At 39.1% G+C, this 20,562-nt stretch overlaps 2 protein-coding genes across 4 annotated transcripts in view; one reads left to right on the top strand and one right to left on the bottom strand.

Moving 5' to 3' along the window:
- The window catches only part of LOC133544563 (vascular endothelial growth factor C-like), a 43,331-nt gene extending 41,622 nt beyond the window's left edge, over positions 1-1,709 (top strand). For both annotated transcript variants that reach the window (XM_061890043.1, XM_061890044.1), the window contains one exon: positions 720-1,709. In XM_061890043.1, coding sequence (XP_061746027.1) covers positions 720-831 — 112 coding nt within the window. In that variant the 3' untranslated portion in view covers positions 832-1,709. The remainder of the gene's footprint in view (positions 1-719) is intronic.
- Positions 1,710-1,952: 243 nt separating this feature from the next.
- On the bottom strand, positions 1,953-19,648 carry LOC133544561 (zinc finger protein 654-like). 2 transcript variants are annotated; one of them, XM_061890038.1, is made up of 10 exons: positions 19,464-19,623; positions 15,491-15,636; positions 12,019-12,100; positions 11,706-11,841; positions 11,186-11,388; positions 8,446-8,582; positions 8,215-8,356; positions 7,825-8,106; positions 2,985-7,713; positions 1,953-2,839 (listed from the first exon to the last, which is right to left on the bottom strand). In XM_061890038.1, the coding sequence occupies exons 1-10, from the start codon at positions 19,587-19,589 to the stop codon at positions 2,829-2,831; spliced, it is 5,994 nt and encodes a 1,997-aa protein (XP_061746022.1). In that variant the 5' UTR covers positions 19,590-19,623; the 3' UTR covers positions 1,953-2,828. The 2 variants fall into 2 exon arrangements, with proteins under 2 accessions (XP_061746022.1, XP_061746023.1); XM_061890039.1 differs by lacking the exon at positions 15,491-15,636 and having other exon boundaries at positions 19,464-19,648.
- Between the last annotated feature and the right edge of the window lie 914 nt (positions 19,649-20,562).

Raw genomic sequence — 20,562 nt, 5'->3', positions numbered from 1 at the left:
TGGTATTGCTGTGTGTTGGTTTGTTGGATAGATTTATAAAATAAAAAAAAGAGAATCGATTCTGAATCGCGATTCGTATTCGAATCTATTTTTTCCCACACCCCTAATACTCATATATATATATATATATATATATACATACATACACACACACATATATGTATATATATATACAACTAGATTTTCATTAAAGTGAGCAAAACCCAGAGGACTTCAAACTTGACTAAATAGAGGAAGTAAAAGTTGTAACACAGTCTTTGTATGTGCAGACAAAAATATTTTATAAAGTTAAGAGTTGTGGGAGGCCAAAACACGCCACCTAATTATGTCACGCCACACAGGTAAGTAGCAACCTGAAGCAGTGACTGGAACAGAAGCAGCAATTCCTCTCTTGTCAGCAGATACAAATTGTCTCTTTTTTTATATATATATATATATATATTTGTCTGGACACCAGACTCTTTTGCTAACAATCAAAGACGACATGATGGACTCAATCGATCTCCCCTTCCAACACAGCTGCTATACATAGGGGGCCACAGCAGGTACTTAAAAAGAGGGGGGTTTTCATTATCGGAGGTATAATCAGATTCCTCCTAATCGAACCGTCAAATATTCTGACTATTTGAAGACAGCTCTGGTTTAATGCATTATAAAAAGTTGCAACTGTGTTTGACTAACAATGTTTTGTCTTCTTTCATCCCTCCATGCTACCCCAGTTGCTATAGGTTACCTTGCAGGACGCCCAGACGTGCCTGCCTGTCTGGCTTTTACTACAGCCACCAAGTCTGCCAGTGCATTCCCAACTATATGAAACCTGAGTGGAATTAGCCAATCACAGAGGAGCAGGCGTGAACGTCTGCAGGGAGAGAGAGCCCTTTCATGGGTGCTAAACCTTGGGAAACTTGTGGCCTGATACAAGAACGCGACAAGGAGGTGGAGCAAACAAATGAACACTTATTGGATTACAACACACCTAACAATGCTTCCGGACACTGGGAAAATGTTTTGTCCCATGGGAGGATGGAGTAAGTTCAGTGAAAAGAGGAGGAAATGAGATATGGGTCTCACAGTGTCCATGCGCGGTTTCTCATCCTGGAGAAGTGTCAGGAGGGCATACAGGACCAATCTGCTTTCCCGGCCAGTGTCGACGCCTGCTGTAACGTGCTGGAGCAAGCACGCCCTCAACGCACTCCTTGAAATGGAAAGTGGAAGAACATAATGACAGAGCAGACTGAAGATGAAATAAGCCCAAGGCAACTATGCTGCGAGCTTAGACCAGATATGACACTGCCGCCTGAGCATGAACATGACAGTACCAAGATTCCGTCACTTTCTAGTCTATAAACTGTCCATCTCAGTTATAATCTCATACTTAGTCACTACAAACAGGTATATCCGTTATAATCTTAATTTAAATGCTCATAAGCAATATTACATGTAAATATCCAATTTCTCCATATTTAAAACACTGCCATTTACAAGATGGAAGTATCCATAGTTGTAAAATACTGTATTTAAATGCAACACAACTCAAGTTGTTTTAATAATTCCCCTAAACTGAATGTTTGTTGCTGCCAACACACTAAATGGTTGGGCTTAAGTCCGCCACAAAACTTTAATGATGATTGGTATGCTCGTACTTAATATTTGAAGGTATGAGATGTTTTGAAGTACTTTTTTTTTTCAATTAAATGATCTACTGAGAATATGTCTGGACATTGTTTATAATCATTTTAACAAAAGAATCACCCCCCCACTTAGAATTTGCAATTACACAAGACAAACTGGCACGCAGAGACACGCAGTCTGTGTGAGCCTGAGGCTACACATAGTGGTCCATTTTCCGCTTTTCATTGAAGCCTCCTAATAATAATAAACAAAAAGGGCCACAAGAAATTCACTGCGGATCCACTGTAAGTTAGCTGTAATGGAAACCTTGAGAGCATTAGTACAATGTGAAATAGGTTTTATTTTCTCTCCAAGAACAAATATAAACCAAGTTTCAACAGTCCCTTGTATAAGCAATTGAAACTCTAATATTTACAATATAGAAAATAAAATAAATACAACCCGTTTCCGGCAAACAGTTAAAACTGTGGTACTTTGTGACTGCAATGTATCTTTTCATTGATGGAAGGCAAGACAGACAAGAGGTACATTTTTCCAACTTGGTCAGGCTTGTTAAAACAAAACGACAAAAGTCAATGTGATTTTTATGAAATGACCTGATCAGTTGGAGCACATCCTACAAAATCAGAGCAAACAGTCTCTTATGTTTCAGTTGAGCGGTTGAATGCACGCTGACACCTAGTGGCCGCATCAAGATTTAAGTGATCTGCGCATAAATTATAACCTTAAAATGAAAGCCTACCACAGCAATTTAGACTCAGTCTAAGCAATGCAATTATTTGTATAATTTTAAAATAGTGTAACGTTGCAGTTAATGAGAAGAGTGCAAAATGGGAAAGCGTGTTTTATGGCTCACTGCTGGAAAAAAAAAAAAAAAAGAGTATCCTTTGTGGCAGTTATGTCATTGCTGTCAAAAGTCCAGTACTGACCCAGGTGAAGCATCTGGAATCAGTGGTGTGGTTCCAGAGCAGGCACTTCAGTACAAGATGTTCTGCAAAAACTGACTGGAGTTCTGTTTTCTAGGCCTTTAAAGGGCTGGCTATTTTCCATCGTACAAAAATGTGTCACCACCTGGCAAGTCCATGTCCTTATGAGGCTTGACGAATCACAATCCAACCACCGTTCGTAGAGGTCCACGGTCAGTTCCGTCTCTGCCAGTCAGTTCTGCAGCCACTCTCTTAATCAAGTCAGATAATTCAACTATTCCCTGCAACACAAAAATGACAAATATAAAAGTTTAATTGACTAAGATGGTTTGGTTTACACAAAAAATGCAGAAAACCTGCATCTGCTTAAGAAAATTGTGATAAAACATACCCATATTGCTCATTTATAACAAACGTCACACTCACCCTCGTCATCAGAGTCGAAGCCAAAGAGGCTGGAGCACCGTTGGAGTTTGAGATGATTCTGTAGCTCCTTTGCACTGCTGTATGTAGTGAAGCAGTTGGCACACCGCTGTCTTTGTGGCACAGCGGTGGTGATCCTATTCTTTTTTGGCAAAGTGGTCATATCAGACGAATGGATGAACGACACCCCCTGCCTTCGTTTCGGCATAGTGGTATACTTTTCGTCCAGATAGGCTGTGGGAGGTGCTCGCATGTGCTTCTTTCCATACTCTGCCAAAGTGTCTATGCAAAACGTAGACATTTCGTCCTCGGTTGGTTTTAGAAAGTGATGGTGCTTGCTTCCAGCCCACTCAGGTGTTTTGTTTACATGTTCCTGTCCACCAGCAAAGCTCTTCACTGGGTCAGGCTTTACTTCTGTTTTCGACTCAGTGGGTAATTGTGTGGAAATGTTTTGGACTAAATTTGGATGTTCACTCTGAGCAGTTTTTGTTTTACTTTCTTTAAGTCCCTTGATAACTTTGTTTCTCTTAATCTGGACATCCTTTGAACTGTTGTTTTTTTTGGAGGCAGAAAGTGAGTTTTGTGGGTTTTTAGCATGAACATTTGTCATAGTAGAACTGGTGCTTTCACTGGTCGCAACTAAAGGCTCTTCCTTTGACTTTCTTTTCAAATTGTGACGGGTTGCTCCATCAACTTTCTTTTCACCACCCTTCTTCCAAATAAGTTTTCCTTCTGAAGACCGTGATTTCTTTTTTTTAATGGCAGTGTGCTTTTGATGGGCTGATTTAGCAGTGGCCTGAGGACAATCAGCAGGACTATCTTGGCTTGAAAGTGTTTTTTCTTTGTTTCCGTGGTCATCACCAGAAGTCCCGGCAACATCAACGGCTGCATCAACTTTTGGGACAACAAATGTTGATTTGGCAACTGGGATTTTCGACTCTAAACAAAGACTTGTCTGTGTTGTAAGCTTTTGCTTCTTTGCCTTGCTTGCACCTGAAGAATCAGTGGCTTTTGCAGCACAAAGCTTCTTCAAATTATGCAGAATTAATTTGTGTGAGTTCTCAGTGGCGGATACTGAATTCTGAGCTGCCACAGTTGAGGCTTTGTCTGATGACTTATTTTGTTCAACTCGATTGCTCTTAGTGTCCTCACTCAAAGATTTTTTGGACACTGACTTAAGGTGCGAGATTTCTGTTGTCTTACTGGAATCTTGGAAATGCTTTTCTTTAATTTCTAACTTGCTGCTAACTCCAACAAGGCGGGCTAGGGGATCCTGAGGGGTGTTGTCCTTTGGACTTTCACTGTTTTTGCCTACAGTCTTGTTTTCATCATATGTTGCTTTCGTTGACTTTGGTGGACGCCCTCTTTTTCTGGGGGCTATTGTATTTACACTGACCTGTTTTTTATTGAGCCTATGTCTCAGTTTGTCCCTATGTCCAGGGAATGGTGATTTTAGGGTGTTCGCCACCATCGGGTTAGCCTTTGTTGTTTGCCCTTTCCTTACCCTCAAATTGAGACGATAATTGGCTGGTGATGTGGTGCTTGCCTTGTTGGAGAGATTCTTTAAAACATTTGAATCCTTAGACTCTTTCCTCACATTCAGCTGCTGTTTTACCACAAACATTTTAGCATCGGGAGGAGGAACATTGACATGTTTTTCCGTTGTGTTATGAGATGCATGCCCCCTTAATTTACGCGTGGCCTCTTTCAAAGTTTCTTCCGTAGTCATGGTTGCAGCATTTGGTTTATCACCATCTATTTTTTTCACCTTTGTGCTGTTAGGCTTGTTTTCCGTTTGCAGGTCCACGCTCTTTATTGGCTTGGTGCGTTTGGAAGCATAGTGCTCTCTTTCGTGAAGGTTCAGTGCCCATAGACAAATAAATAGTTCAGAACAACCGGGAAAGCAGCACACTGCCTGCAGTGGACTGTGCTTTCTGGTATGGCGCCTCATTTCCATTCCGCTTTTGAATCTGGCAGTACAACCCAGATGAAGACAAGGATGCCGAGGACAGAGAAGATGTCTTTCCACATGATGCTGAAAATGTTCAAAACTCCATAAAACCCTCATACATATACTGCATTTATTGTTTGCGACTTGGAATGACAGCTCCAGAGGTTTGATGTCCCCGTAGTGACGCTCCAGAGCATGGTAGAGGAGTGCAACACGCTTTTTAGAAAGATCTGTAGACCAATTGCATCCATCTGCTGGACAATGAAGTTTCTCTAAAGGCTCCTCCTTTTTCTTTTGCATTGTTTTCACCGTGTCCTTATTTCTATTATTTTTAGAACATTCCAGATGTTTTCTCTTTTGAACTGATGGCAGCGAGGAGCCACAAGTGTCTGGCATATCATGGTTTCCCTTGCGCTCACCTGCTTTGTCTTTCTTGACTTGTGGTGAAGGTGGCTGCATTTCTTCAGTTTTTAAAGTTGCCTGTTGGATTTGGTCATGTTGGCGCTTTTTGTCAAGATATCCATTTGACCTGTGGGCAGGAGATTTGCTTGCTGTGCGTTTGTCATTTTGTTTGTGTTTTTGTATAGACAGACCGTCACCTGTTTTTTTCATTGACCGCAAGCTTCTGGATTCTGATAAATGTCTTACTGTTTGGATGACTGTTTTGCTACAGACAGGAGGCTTCCTCAGTTTCCTACTTTTGTGATTGCCCGATGTCCTGTTGGGAGCTTTAGCTTTGGCAGAGCTCTTGGGCGCGGATAAATCTTTGGTTTCGGACACATGCTCTTGTTCAGCTTTGTTAATGGGACACTCTTTACTTCTTTTTAGCTTTTCAATATGATCAGACAGGTGCATCATTGCCAGGAGGTCATCTTTGAACATAGTTCCACAAAACATACACTCATCCTTACGGAAATGGAACATTGCGTGAACAACTACACGTCTACCCTTGAAAACCTTCTGACAAAATGTACAGCAGTATTCCAAACTGGATTCCTCCGATTCCACTTCTTCAAAGTCCTCATCATCACCACCATCATCTTCAACGGTGACTGAGATTTTCTCTTCTTTACATTGCATAGATGCAGAGGGTGCTGGTTCTGGCACAGTTCGACTGGAGGTATTGGGGATATTGTGATTATTTTGAAGCACTGACATTGATACCTCGATGGGAGCTGCTGTTGTCTTTTTATGATTCTCTGTGTCTTGAAGAGGTGTAACAAGGGGAAACTGGGTGTCCATCTCTGTTTTTAAGGTAGATATGTCATTTACATTGTTAGAATGTGTGTGAGTTGCATCCCTCTGAACATCTTTGGCCTCAATACATTTTTGGCCATTTTCAGAATGAGAATTAAGTGACTTTAACTGTTGTTCCCCATCTATGCTTACAAGACCTTCTCCATCTCCAGTGGTTGGAACACTGATTCTAGTGGAAACCGGTAAGATCTGTTCAGTTCCTTTAACCGGACTGCTTTGTGGATTAAATGTCTGAGAAAGCTCTGTGTAAGCTTGGGTTGGCTGCTGAGTAGCTTTGTCTTTTGCTGGGCTTTGTGAAGCAAAAGTCACCTTCATCTCAACAGAAGGTTCTTCGTACAGTTCTTGGGATGTAGCCACGGTGTGTGGGATTGTATCTGTGCTTTGAGAGGGAGTAGTAGTACATAAAAATATTGATTCTGTTATTTCGACAGATTTCTGAGAAGGAACCACTTCTTTATTTTCCCCATTTTCTGTGAGCTCTTTTGCTGATAATTTGTTTTGTGATGTTAGGGGTTCCAAACTTGTGACACCACTTGTATCAGCATTATCTTCTTCACAAAGCCCTCTCTGTGGTTCTTTCGGCGGACTACCATGCGCAGAGGAGCGTGTAATTGTTGATACCGACCCATGAATATTTGACCCGTTACCTTTTCCTTTTTGCCCCTGTGCATAACAGTGTAACTGTTGCACAAACATAGCTAAATCCCTTGCTCTGAGGATGACCTCTTTGCCATGCAACACTTTCACTGGTTGTGACGTGTCAGGTATCTTTACTGTAGGTTTATAATAAAGCATCTGAGGGTAGCCTTTCTGTCTATTGCAAGTATCTTCATTAAATGTTCCCATCAGCTCATTGTCTGGTAGAGAAAGCTCCAGGATTACTTGTGGAGCAGAAGATGGTTTAACTGAGTCTGGATGTAATTCCGGCTGATGCGTGATACAGGAGTTTACAGAAACTTTGGGTTTTGAATTATTTTTGAGCTGACCAGATTCAGGTTTTCTTAAAGAAGATGACTGGTTTTGTTTTTTACGCTTAGACTCTTGCAAAGTAGCAGAGTCTTCCAGTAACCATTTGGGTTTTTGAATTATCCGCTTTGGGGGATTTTTGTCAGATAGTCGGGTAGCTCGTCTTAGTTCACCATTGGCGACGTCAGGTATCCTGTCTAGCTGCCAAAATGAACGTCTCAAAGGTTGAGATGATGTTCTCTTGGTATACTGTGGGCCGTGGTTACCCTTCTTTTTCACAGCGCTGTCATCAGTCAATCGGCCAAACTTTAGTCTTTTGGATGCTTCTTCGATGCTACCTTCTTTATGGTTCCGTTTATTTGTTGTTGTTTTGTCATCTCGCTCTCCTATTGTGGTGCTGGAAAACTCTTTGGAACAATAGTTTGTGATCCATTTTTCTTCCACAATTTCTTCTAGGGCAGCATCAACCACCTTCTTACTCATCAGTTTTAAACAATTGGTCCGCAAAGTAATTAGGTTCCAAAACTCAGGGTCAAAGTAAAGGTCCTTCTTCAAGACCTGTGTGAAAAACAAACACATATTGACCTTTATTGTTATACAAGGATGTGGATATTGCAATAGTAAAAGTTTAAATCAAAGTGGTAACATTTATATATCTAACAGATCTACCTGAAGGGTTTCAAAGCGGATCTGATTACTGACAGGGCTGTGCTCAACGGGGTACTCCTGGTCTGGAAGCATGTAGTGCAAATACACCATTTTGTAAGCCTCCAGGCTACGCTCCATAAAGAAGACGAGGAGCGCACATGCCCGACAAACTTCAAGATCCTTGTGAAGCAGGCCAGCAATTGTTTTATAGATCAGAGACTTGGTGACAGCATCACACGGTAGGCAAGACTTCAAAGCATTTGCACAAAGCTCCACACAAAACTGGAGGCCATCTTCGCCCAGCTAGCAAGACAAACACAAAGGGCTGTAAAACAATCATGTACATCAAAAGATCTCAACTTTTTTGATCTGGATAAAATGATGATACAGTTTGATCTGCTCCATTCTCACCTCTTGCAGTACAACTCTGATGAAGGGGAAGATTGAGTTGACATTGGTGGCGCAAAGCATGAGCTGACGGCTTTCTTCAAAGAAAGCTTGCTTGGAAGTATTCAGCCGAGTGTGGAGTTTGCTCCACACAAAAACGAGCTCACTGAACAGGGACAAAAGTGGTTGATTTGAAAATAATGCTTCATGTGAATACAATTTTAATAGAAAGGAAGCTATTTCAAAAGTTCCCACCACATATAGTACAAGTCTCCCTGGCAGAGCTTTTGAGAGAGAAACATCTGGCAGAGTGCAAGCAGCAGCTCATTTGTTTCCTCGTACTCCAAATTACAGATGATGTGCACTGCATCTTTACTGCTGAGGTCAGCCAGCTGAAATAAAGATAATTCAACTTAGAACCAGTACAACCAATATGGTATGGATATTTGGCCTACAATTGACATTTTGATTCAAGGATGGCACAACGTCGCAATGACCAGCAAAACTGAGAGGCTCCAAAAAGCCTATCTAATAAGTAAACTATACACTTTGCAGACTAGCTAACAAGATGAGCTAGTGAAAAAGACCAGTGAAACATCAATGATTTTGAGTGTGTGTTTGGCAACAGTTCTAGCAAAGAGTGGTTGTATGACCAATTTTTTCACCACCTCAAAACGAAATCCCTGAATATGAGAAATGTTGTATCATTTAAGCAAAAATAACACTTACTGCCCTCTGAACTTTTTATTGTTTATGCAATGGCAGTATTGGTAAACTTTTAAACCAGTAATGTTTTCTTTGGTAGACATATATACAGGTTTGTATAGCACACAATTTATGTTTTTATTTGAAGTACATGCACACTACACTGTATTGTCTTTATTCAAATTTGCCATTCCTCATACTTACAGGAGTATCGTTTATCAACGAAATTCCTGTTTTTCCAGTTCTCTTGTATCTTGGGTGTCATATCAGAATTAATGACAAAAACTAGCTGCTTGTATCAATCGATCAATCAAAGTTTATTTATTTAGCCCTAAATCACGAGTGTCTCAAAGGGCTGCACAAGCCACAACGACAATCCTCGGCTAAGATCCCACATCAGGGCAAGGAAAAACTCAACCCAATGGGCTACAATGAGAAACCTTGTAGTGCCTTTTGAAATAGTTTGTACTAATGGACAGAAACCCAAAACTTAAAACGTTTTACTTTCTGACTCTAGTGTAGTCAAACCTTGTTTATTATGGTGTAATCTTTATCAGACAATTACCATATTGTACAAACACAGACAATTTTTCCAATAATAACGAATGTAAATAAGGCCGTCCTAATCCATTGTATTGAACCTAAAATTTTCCGTTATAAGCGCTTTATTACAGTCTTTTGGCATGTTTACTTGCGCAAAGCTGGATAGCGAGTTAACATCTAAATGTCCTAAATTAACCAAACAAGGTTGGTATTTCCATTTAAGTCAATTAATTTACAAAAAAGTAAACATGGTAGACTATAGGCTACTAGGAGCTAGAAGCTGCACAACAACTAAGCACAACAGCACACAAGCTAGACAGATATACGTAATGTGTCCTTAATTTAACAATTTTGCAGTATACAACACGACTTTTGTCAATATAAACAAGTATCAAACAATTATAGTTGCATATTACTAACGGATGAAGTCTCCAAGGCAGAAGCCTATTAGAAAATTTCCAGTAACAAATATATCGTTCAATTTGGTGCTTCGTAAACGTAATTTAAGATTGTGGCCACTAGGTGTCGCCAAAAAAATTGCCACTCCGCTTCAGCATATAAAACAGCATAATTATTTTCTAGGCACCAGCATTCAAAAATCTAAACAAAAATAAAAAAATGTATTGAATAAATATAATTTTATGTGGAGAAAAGGCAAAAAACAAGTAACAAAAGAAATCAATCAGTTAAAAATAAGTATTACTTTTCCCTTTATTGAAGACTTGTTGATTAAGACGGTGAGAAGCAGAAAAGGAGAAAGGGAGAGTAGATTGTTTGAAGGGGGATTTCTGATAAGGACTTTAGGTATCAAGAACTTTACTCCCTTTGCAACATTAGCTTCCTTCATTTGTTTCTATCCAGGATGGAAATAATTTTGTGGACTTTTCGCCAGTCCATCCTGGCGAGACCAGCCACAAGCTAAGAGTTCTTTATTGAATTTAATAGTGTTTCTTACAGTATTCATCAAAGTGCTACTAGCACTTGCAACTTTCTTTGGCCCCAGAGTTGCTTATTTTGCAGTCACACTCAAATGAGTATAACGAGGTAAGAGAGGCCAAATCACCAATTGCATTTGATTTTTTTTCGTGGGTACACAACTATGCGCAATGACACAAAGAATGCGATATTGTATCTGCATTTCCTTGTATTCACATTCATCTGCAACATTAAGTTGTACAATAACAATTTTGCAAAAAAATTTCTTAAAACTACATTTTTTTTCCCCCTCAAACGTTTAGGCTTTCCTCCGGGCTTTATGCGATATCTGAATATGAAGATAAGGCCAACATTGCTTATTTGTAGTAAGAACTAACACAATACAAACTATCCATCCATCCATTTTCTGCCGCCTGTCCCTTTTTGGGTTCGCGGAGGTTGCTGGAGCCTATCTCAGCTGCATTCTGGCGGAAGGTGGGGTTCACACTGGACAAGTCGCCACCTCATCGCAGGGCCAACACAGATAGACAGACAACATTCACACTCACAAATCCAGACACTAGGGTCAATTTAGTGTTGCCAATCAAACTATCCCCAGGTGCATGTCTTTGGAGGTGACAGGAAGCCGGAGTACCCATAGGACACCCACGCAGTCACGGGGAGAACATGCAAACTCCACACAGAAAAATCCCGGGCCCGGCATTGAACTCAGGACTACTCAGGAACTTCGTATTGTGAGGCACATGCACTAACCTCTATTCCACCGTGCTACAATATGCACACCACAAATTGACAACATTTTTGCACCCACCTCTTCACGCAGTCGATCGTGCTGCGATGACTTGTAAAGCCATGTGAGGTAGACCTTAAGGAAGAACGAGTGTTGCCCTGTTGTCGGATGTCGAATACAATACTTAGCCAGGGCTAAAGCCTCTGTGACCCGTTCACAGGATAAAAGGTAGCGCACTCGTAGCTCAAAGAACACCGGGAGCTCAGAGCTGAGGCATACATCCACTGAGGAAAAGCAAAATCAAAAGAGAGGAATGGGCTTTCCGGTGTACTGTACATACTCCAAGCAATATTTCTGTGACTTTGAATCATTAAAGTTAAAAAAAGGCACATTAATGTATATTTTTTTACACCAGAGACATCTAACAGGCAAAAAAGAATGTAATCGATAAAGCAAAGTGAGATGCACAGCACAACTGAAGGCTGATAAAAAGGTAAACAGCTTTTGTGGTGCATTTTGTACAAAGGTAGAAGGGGAAAATAAAAATGTAATCAATTATACTTATTTGTTATAGTTGGATACAATAATAAATATCACCCACCTTCATCCTGTGGTAAGTTGGACTCACTGAGTATTGCCTGCAAGGTTGTACTGGCCCAAGCGCCACCAGCCCGAACCAAACGGTCCACCTGAAGTAAGTGAGCATTCTGATACCTTGCGAGGGCCAAATGACATTCCTAAAAGAACCCCAAAACAATGTCAGGGATATACAGTTTATCAACTCAATTTGAATAAAAAAACAACAAATGCAAGAAATACACTGTTATATGCTTTTTAAACACAAAATAATTAAATCTTTTTATGTAATGCATTTCACTGATCTCGTGCACAAAACATAATTATTTTCTATTCACCTGGAATGTATTACGGAAGCATATCAGTGGCTCTTGGAGGAAGTCTTTTTCCTCAAAGAAAAGCAGCAACTCAAACACACTCCTGTGAGGAGAAAAACATTTATGAAATGTGATAAAGCCCATGATTTTGGATTATTTTGGATTTTCTATGGTCAATTGGAGTCAAAGAGGTCAATCAGGATTTTTGCTGCCTAGTCTAATCATCTATGAGTGAGATCAGCCAGTACCAATGCTGATAGCAATCAATGCTAATATTAAAAATGTATTTATGGTGAATGCTATTGACAGTTAAACAATATTGACACAATATCTAAATTATCTCCAAATGTTTGTTTATTATCAGGCATGTGAGCACCCTTTGAGGAAAAAAAAAGAAGAGGAAAACAAATGAAAAAGAGGAACATTTCTATTGGCACGAAATGCAGCCACGCAAGCGCTGTACGAAAATTTTGAAAATCAAGACAAAATTTCCTGCAATTGGGTACATTTTCATACTGTATTTTACCTTTACGTTTTTCTCATCTACCAAACTCTTTTGGCGGCTGTATCTTTGACACTTACATGTCCCATGTAATGTACCACAGATTTTGTTTTTAATAGATAATTGACCAAGATTATTATCACAGAAAATATCATGTAAAATTCTGTAACATGTATGCAAAGCACTCAGAAAACATTTCCCATTTGGCAAGTCTATCCTATAACCATGCGCCCCTCGGGTAATATAATTCCGGTGACCTGCGTTAAAATCCGTCACACCTTCTCGTTGGTTACTAATAAATGCTCTAGAAGAGACCTATTTACTGGCGGCCTGCTGGCCATATCCGGCCCACCAGAGCTTTTATTTGGCCCGCCTAACATCACCCAAATAGGCTTGATGAAACCATTAAACTAGTGTTCATCATGTATGCGGTACTCCCGACACCCTGCAGAGGGCAACAGAGATGCAAATGTCTCACTATGAAGCAGCAGTGAGTTGAGTAGAAAAAGACTAAACCCTGGGGGGGGGGGAAAAAATCACTGAAAATTGCACAAATCGGACTTTAAAAAACAACTGTACATCAAAATATGAACGTTTTACTCTGAGGAAGTGCTCTAGTCATTGTTTTCTGGCGGACTTTTTAAGAGACGGACGCACTGTTCCAGACAAGCAGCAACAATGGTACCATAGAAATCCAACGCGTAAGCTTCATGCATTTTGTTTGTGGATAAAAGAGAACATTTTGTTCCTGACATAATCAAACTTCTTGTATGTGTTGGTACACGATAGTTTACAGTACCTCAAATTCAAACTGCACTTTAAAATATGGCCATTATAATAGGGCTAGGCGATATATCAAGTTTGTAAGACATAGATATTTTGAAACAAGATATGAATTAAGAAAATATCGTAATATCGAGATAATTAATTTCAGGTTAAAATGACCAAACACCGCTTATTTGTTGTGTTCCTTGTTCTCCCCTGCTCCTCACTCCCTCTCATACCATGAATTGATTAACGTGGACCCCGACTTAAACAAGTTGAAAAACTTATTCGGATGTTACCATTTAGTGGTCAATTGTACGGAAAATGTACTGTACTGTGGAATCTACTAATACAAGTTTCAATCAATCAATCAAACTCTCATTGGCTACCAAACCTCTCCCCTTCCTCCTTCCAAGACTTGCCTGCACTATAAGAACATCCATGATTGGTTGGTTGTTTACTATGATGAGTCACGATTGGTTGACATTAGACCAATCAGAGGCAAGATAGGGCGGGTCGAACCAGGAAGGGAAATCACAACAGACATCCCAAATGATGACGAGAGAGTCATAGGAAAGAAGAGCGATTTATATATTAAAAAACTAGTGGAAGATGGCAGAGGAATTCTCTTTAGATTTTATTTTTAGCGATGTAGACCATGTCCAGGAAACCCACAATGCGTCTACTTGGCCACATTTTGATAAATGTATGCGTCTGGATAAAACATTAATTTGAGTTGTTTACCCTGTAAGCCCAAATCCAAACTGTTTTCCAGGTGCCAAGCCGGGCATTTTCACACGAGAAATGCTGCCAAAAATGTATTATTTGCACAGCTATGTTATTTATTTCACGTACAAAGAATATTTTTCTATTATATTTATGTTATGTAATTATATGCTACTTAAACAGTTTATTTCATGTAAAAGTTAAAGTTAAAGTACCAATGATTGACACACACACACTAGGTGTGGCGAAATTATTCTCTGCATTTGACCTATCACCCTTGATCACCCCCCCCGGAGGTGAGGGGAGCAGTGAGCAGGAGTGGCCGCACCCGGTGCTGTTAATACCCATCTTGACTAACTGGGTTAATAAAAGTGCCACTGACTGTTTACAGTACAGTTGTCATTCACTTCAATTTCAGTAAACCTCGCTCAAAAATTAATATCTTTATATGTATACTTCGACCGGAAAATATATCAAGATAAATATTGAATCTTGAGTTTAAGTAAAAATATATCAAAATATACTTAGGGTGTACCCCGCCTTCCGCCCGATTGTAGCTGAGATAGGCGCCAGCGCCCCCTGCGACCCAAAAAGGGAATAAGCGGTGGAAAATGGATGGATGGATACTTTTTTGTCCATATCGCACAGCCCTACATTATAAGATACAAAATTAGATTTTTAAAAACTCCACAATGTGGGTCACCGCTTGCTTTTTTCCACATCACTGGTGAGAAGCACTGATGTATAAGAGTAATAAAAGAACACAAAAAATAATTTACCATTTGAAAGTGTTGTTTAGTAAATGTTAACTTAAAATAAAAGTATTATGCTACCTAGTAAACCAATGACACTTTGTTTACTGCAGAATGTTTGTGATGACAAGCAAAAAAAACTAAAGAACTTTTGGAGGAAAACACATTGTTCTCTTTACCCCCACCAAAACATACCGAAAAAAAGCAAAACAGTGGCTCTAAAACCAGGTATGGACCGTAGCGTGGGTTCCCTTTACTGTTGCACCTCTAGCAAACACAAATATAGATATGAACAAAATGACAGTTGTCTACTGTTAACATGTGTTACCGCGATCAAACATGGTGGAAATGTATTTTACTGCAGTAGTAAACAGTCGGGATGCTGTACTCTGTATAATCCTCTACGAGACAATCAACTTTGATTAAGAAAACTATTTTAGCTAATGGTGATATAAATCGAGATCCAATTATATGAAAATATTAGTTGGGATAATTTTTTTGCCATATCGCCCAGTCCTATGCTGGGGACCAAAAACAAATACAGTGTCGGCCGGAGAGGATCAGTGCTTGCGACTTGAAAATGTAAGTCACCGTTCACATACTTTTTCACAAATCGATCAATTGGCTCATCTCTAAGTGCAACGCGTTGGGAAGTCGAAGCCGTATTGGAGCAATGGAATACCCAACGAGTTGACCAAAGTTGACATGTAAAGAAATGCGCCTGGTTTGAGGATGACCATGTACTTACAAGGCCAAACTACTGAGTGTGCGAAGCACGTGATCGCAGCTTGATGTGAAGGAGCTTGAGGCCCGAGCAAAGTGGCACAGAGCCTTCTCAAGGATCCTGAGCCGAGGGAGTGGCATCTGCCAGCGAGAGACACTCTCTTCCACCAGCTGCATGGAGATAGAGCAAAACAAAAAGGGGGTTGAGAAATACCACAACAGTGGATGAGTGTTGTGCTTATAAAATATGTGCTTTGTAAAGACAATTTAACATTGAGCTTAGGGCTGGGCGATATATCGAATATACTCGACATATCGTGGGTTTGTCTCTGTGCGATGTAGAAAAATACTATTTTGTGAGTATTCGAGTAAACGTTCTCACGCAGTTGTTTTTAGGTGCGGGCTTTACACCAAAGGCTTTTCTCAATCTTTCTTTTGTCTCCTTCTCACAGAGAGATAAAACAAGCGCACCTTGTTACATACGTCACATACTGTCGCGCGTGCAACATCATATGCCCTCGCCGAGCAGAGAGGTAGCGGCATGGGTAAAGTTAGCCGTGGCAGGTGGTGCAAGCTGAGCAGTGCGAGATGTAAGAGAGAGAGAGTTGTGAATCTGGTAACAAATGGAGGAAGAAGAATTAATACCCAAGAAAAACAGCACTCCATCGTCTGGCGGTGGTTTGGCTTCAAACAGACAACCGTAATATGTCAAAAGCGCTGCTAAACAAAGTAGCCGCACTACTAATTCATACTATCATTCGAAAAGTCACCCGCTAGAGAATAAGGAGTGCTTGAAACTCCGCAAGTCAACATCTCCGGTCGGTACCACACCATGCCAAAGCAACCAGCACTGACTCAATTGAGCCTGTGGTCTTCCATTTCAAGATCAACACCGTATGAAAAAAAAAAAAAGTCAAAAACAGAAGGACATAACATCCGCAGTAACCTGCCACGTAGCAAACGCCATACACTAATTGATTTCCTACTATGCAGCTAATTTTTATTTGACAGTTTTTTGAATATCTTGTGTGACATCATGCACAAAAGTGCACTTTATTTTTTTTAACTGTAGTGCCGTTCTGTACAAAAAGTGCACCTAACTTTAGTGTTGTTTTGATGTGTCATCTTAGTGACACCATGCACAAAAATGCACTAATAGCTCGTTTTAAAATGTCTCTACAGTCTTGCACTTTCTGTTTTGAAACTACATGAATGTTTGTGCCACTGCTTAATAACTGTTTAATAAAAAACGTTTTGGTAAAGTGACTTAGTTGTGATTTCCCTCTATGAAGGAAAGTTTAAAATGAGCATATATTAATGCAGTATGAACAAGAATGTTTTAATGTAGACACATAGAATCATCATATTGGTGTGATTATATGCATCATTCAAGGCTAAGGAAAAATATCAAGATATACCGTATATTAGGGCTGGGCGATATATCGATATACGCGATATATCGCGGGTTTGTCTCTGTGCGATATAGAAATACATTCTCACGCAGTTGCTTTCAGCTGCGGGCATTACACTACAGGCTCTTCCCACTCCTTCTTGTGTCTCCTTCTCACAGACAGTAAGCGCACCTTCTTACATACGTCACATCCTGTCACGTCATACGTCACATACGTACAAGCCCTGGCGGAGCAGAGGTAGCAGACTGAGTAACGTTAGCTGTGAAGCTAGCGAAGCCGTGCGAGTGGTAATACGAGAGAAGGAAGGTGCGAATCCGGTAACAAATGAAGGAAGAATTAATTCCCAAGAAAAACAGCAGGGCGTCCATCGTCTGGCGGTGGTTCGGCTTCAAGCGGGAATATGTCGAACAGACAACTTTAATTTGTCAAGTGTGGGGCACAAGCGTCGCTACCAAAAGTAGCATAACTGCTAATATGTCGCATCATTTGAAAAGTCACCTGCTAATAACTGTTTAATAAATACAGTTTTGGTCAATTGACTTAGTTGTGATTTCCTTCTCTGCATGAAAGTTTAAAATGAGAATATATTAATGCAGTATGATCAAGAATGTTTTAATGTGGACACATAGATTCACCATACTGCTGTGATTATATGTATCCAGTGTTCATTCAAGGCTAAGGCAAAATACCGAGAAATATATCGTATATCGCGATATGGCCTAAAAATATCGCGGTATTAAAAAAAGGCAATATCGCCCAGCCCTAACATGAATGTTTGTGCCACTGCTTAATAACTGTTTAATAAACACAGTTTTGGTAAAGTGACTTAGTTGTGATTTCCCCCTCTGCATGAAAGTTTAAAATGAGCATATATTAATGCAGTATGAACAATAATGTTTTAATGTAGACACATAGAATCATCATACTGCTGTGATTATATGCATTTAAATTTTCCTGAAGGAATTCTCCTGAAGGAATCAATAAAGTACTATCTATCTATCTAAGTGTTTATTCAAGGCTAAGAAAAATTATCGCGATATATATCATGTAGGGCTGCGAATATCTGGGTGTCCCACGATTCGATTCAATATCGATTCTTGGGCTCACGATTCAATAATTTATCGATTTTCTCGATTCAACGCGATTCTTGATTCAAAAACGAGATTTTTCCGATTCAAAACGATTCTGTATTCATTCAATACATAGGATTTCAGCAGGATCTACTCCAGTCTGCTGACATGCTAGCAGAGTAGTATTTTCTTTTTTTTTTAAAGCTCTTATAATTATAAAGGACAATGTTTTATCAACTGATTCCAATAATGTAAATTTGTTTTAACTAATAAACGAACCAAAAATATGACTTCTTTTATCTTTGTGAAAATATTGGACACAATGTGTTGTCATGCTTATGAGATGCGATGCAAGTGTAAGCCACTGTGACATTATTGTTCTTTATTTTTATTTTTTATAAATGTCTAATGATAATGTCAATGAGGGATTTTTAATCACTGCTATGCTGAAATTATAACTTTTATTGATACTGTTGTTGATAATATTCATTTTTGTTTCACTACTTTTGGTTTGTTCTGTGTCATGTTTGTGTCTCCTCTCAATTGCTCTGTTTATTGCAGTGTTGCTGGGTCAGGTTTGGTTTTGGAATTGAATTGCATTGTTATGGTATTGCTGTGTAGTGGTTTGTTGGATTGATTAAAAAATTTAAAAATAAATAATAAAAAATAAATCGATTTAAAAAAAAATTTGAATCGATTCTGAATTGCACAATGTATTCGAACTGATTTTTTCCCAAACCGCTAATATCGTGTATCGCGATATGGCCTAAAAAATATTGAGGTATTAAAAAAAGGCCATATCGCCCAGCCCTAATTGAGCTTTCATTTTTTTAAATAATGATTCTAAAAGAGTCCTGCTTAAACGGACAAGCGGCTGCTACACGAAATGGCAAGAAGCAAAAGTTGATTGAACTTTTTATTATGCAGCAAGGTAAGTGTTCGGCAGTCATTACGTTTCTCCCTTTGACGTCTATAAATAAATAGAAAATTAAATATGACTAAAGCTATTATTGCGAGGATAATTGATCTTCTTCATTCCAAAAACAAAATCAATGACTTGGCCAGATTTCAAAGTTTGTCTCGGATGACATTTTTTTTTTTTTATGATAATGCCAATTACTAATTGATAAACAACCAGCACTTTGACAGTTTAATTGTCATCTAATTAAATCCGCAAATATAATCCAAATGCAAAATAGTGTCACTTATTAAGCAACATAAACATCAAGTCTTACGAAGTTTGCTAGTAAATTCGTGCTAGCTTTCTCGGGCGAGCAGCAGTGTTAGCACGCTAGCTTTTTAAAGCAGCCATCGTCGTCAACATGTATTTACAATTATGCGAGAATACAAACACTCTTTTTGAAATTATATTATTTTATGAACGTGGTAAATACACTAAATATGCTAAGAAACATAGCATTAAAAAACAGCCTTCCAGTTCTGGGGGAGGGGAGGAAGCTAACATTATTGCTAACAACCATCGACAACACGAAGAACGTCGTCCTCGGCGCCCTACCTCACAATAGTCGAGGCAGAATCTTTTGCTGTTCCCTCGCAGCTCATCACTTGAGTAATGACATATTAATGTCTGTAACTGTTTCTCTAAGCCCTCCGCCTCAATCCCACTGCCCTCCTCCGCCATACTGGCTGCCTGGCCTCCCTCGTAGCTGCCAGCCACACAACAAACACACACATGCATTGGACACTGCAACGGAAGCCCTGGCGCTTCATTCTGACAACGGCGTGAGCCGCTGTCAGTTGAGCGAGGCGGATACACATGATTTTCACACATGCCGCTGAGAGGTGACTATACTGTAGCAAATCGAGCGCTCCTGCATTTGACCTGTTAACAGTTTTGGAAGATTAGTGCTTACCAATCATTTTAAAAATGATATATTTATGAAATATCAAAATATACTAAACATTCTGAGAACCACTTTTTGTATCAGTTTTAAGTAGTTTTTATAAAATAAATGTTTTTATTGAATTTGACAGGTATTACAATGTACAATAAAACAGTATTAGTGCTTACCAATCATTTTAAAAATGATATATTTATGAAATATCAAAGTATACTAAACATTCTGAGAACCACATTTTGTATCAGTTTTAAGTTGTTTTTTAAATAAATGTTTTTATTGAATTTGACAGGTATTACAATGTACAAGAAAACAGTATTAGTGCTTACCAATCATTTAAAAATGATATATTTATGAAATATCAAAGTATACTAAACATTCTGAAAACCACTTTTTGTATCAGTTTTAAGTTGTTTTTTTTAAATACATGTTTTTATTGAATTTGACAGGTATTACAATGTACAATAAAACAGTATTAGTCCTTACCAATGACTTTAAAAATGATATATTTATGAAATATCAAAGTATACTAAACAATCTGAGAACCACATTTTGTATCAGTTTTAAGTTTATTTTTTAAATAAATGTTTTTATTGAATTTGACAGGTATTACAATGTACAATAAAACAGTATTAGTGCTTACCAATCATTTTAAAAAAATGATATATTTACGACTTGTCCAGGGTGTACACCGCCTTCCGCCCGATTGTAGCTGAGATAGGCGCCAGCACCCCCCGCGACCCCGAAAGGGAATAA

The sequence above is a fragment of the Nerophis ophidion genome, linkage group LG27 (genome assembly GCF_033978795.1).
Source record: "Nerophis ophidion isolate RoL-2023_Sa linkage group LG27, RoL_Noph_v1.0, whole genome shotgun sequence".
NCBI lineage: Eukaryota > Metazoa > Chordata > Actinopteri > Syngnathiformes > Syngnathidae > Nerophis > Nerophis ophidion.
The sequence above is the reverse complement of the archived record's forward strand: the minus strand, read 5'-3'. Positions and strand labels throughout refer to the sequence as shown.

Bases quoted from the DNA above. Each gene is read 5' to 3' on its own strand.
- LOC133544561 (XM_061890038.1), bottom strand. From the start codon at position 19,589: ATGGCGGAGGAGGGCAGTGGGATTGAGGCGGAGGGCTTAGAGAAACAG. The intron at 12,101-15,490 runs GTAAGTACATGG...TTCTCCTCACAG, and splicing joins ACACTCAGTAGTTTGGCCTT to GAGTGTGTTTGAGTTGCTGC. The intron at 8,107-8,214 runs GTGAGAATGGAG...TTGTCTTGCTAG, and splicing joins TCAGAGTTGTACTGCAAGAG to CTGGGCGAAGATGGCCTCCA.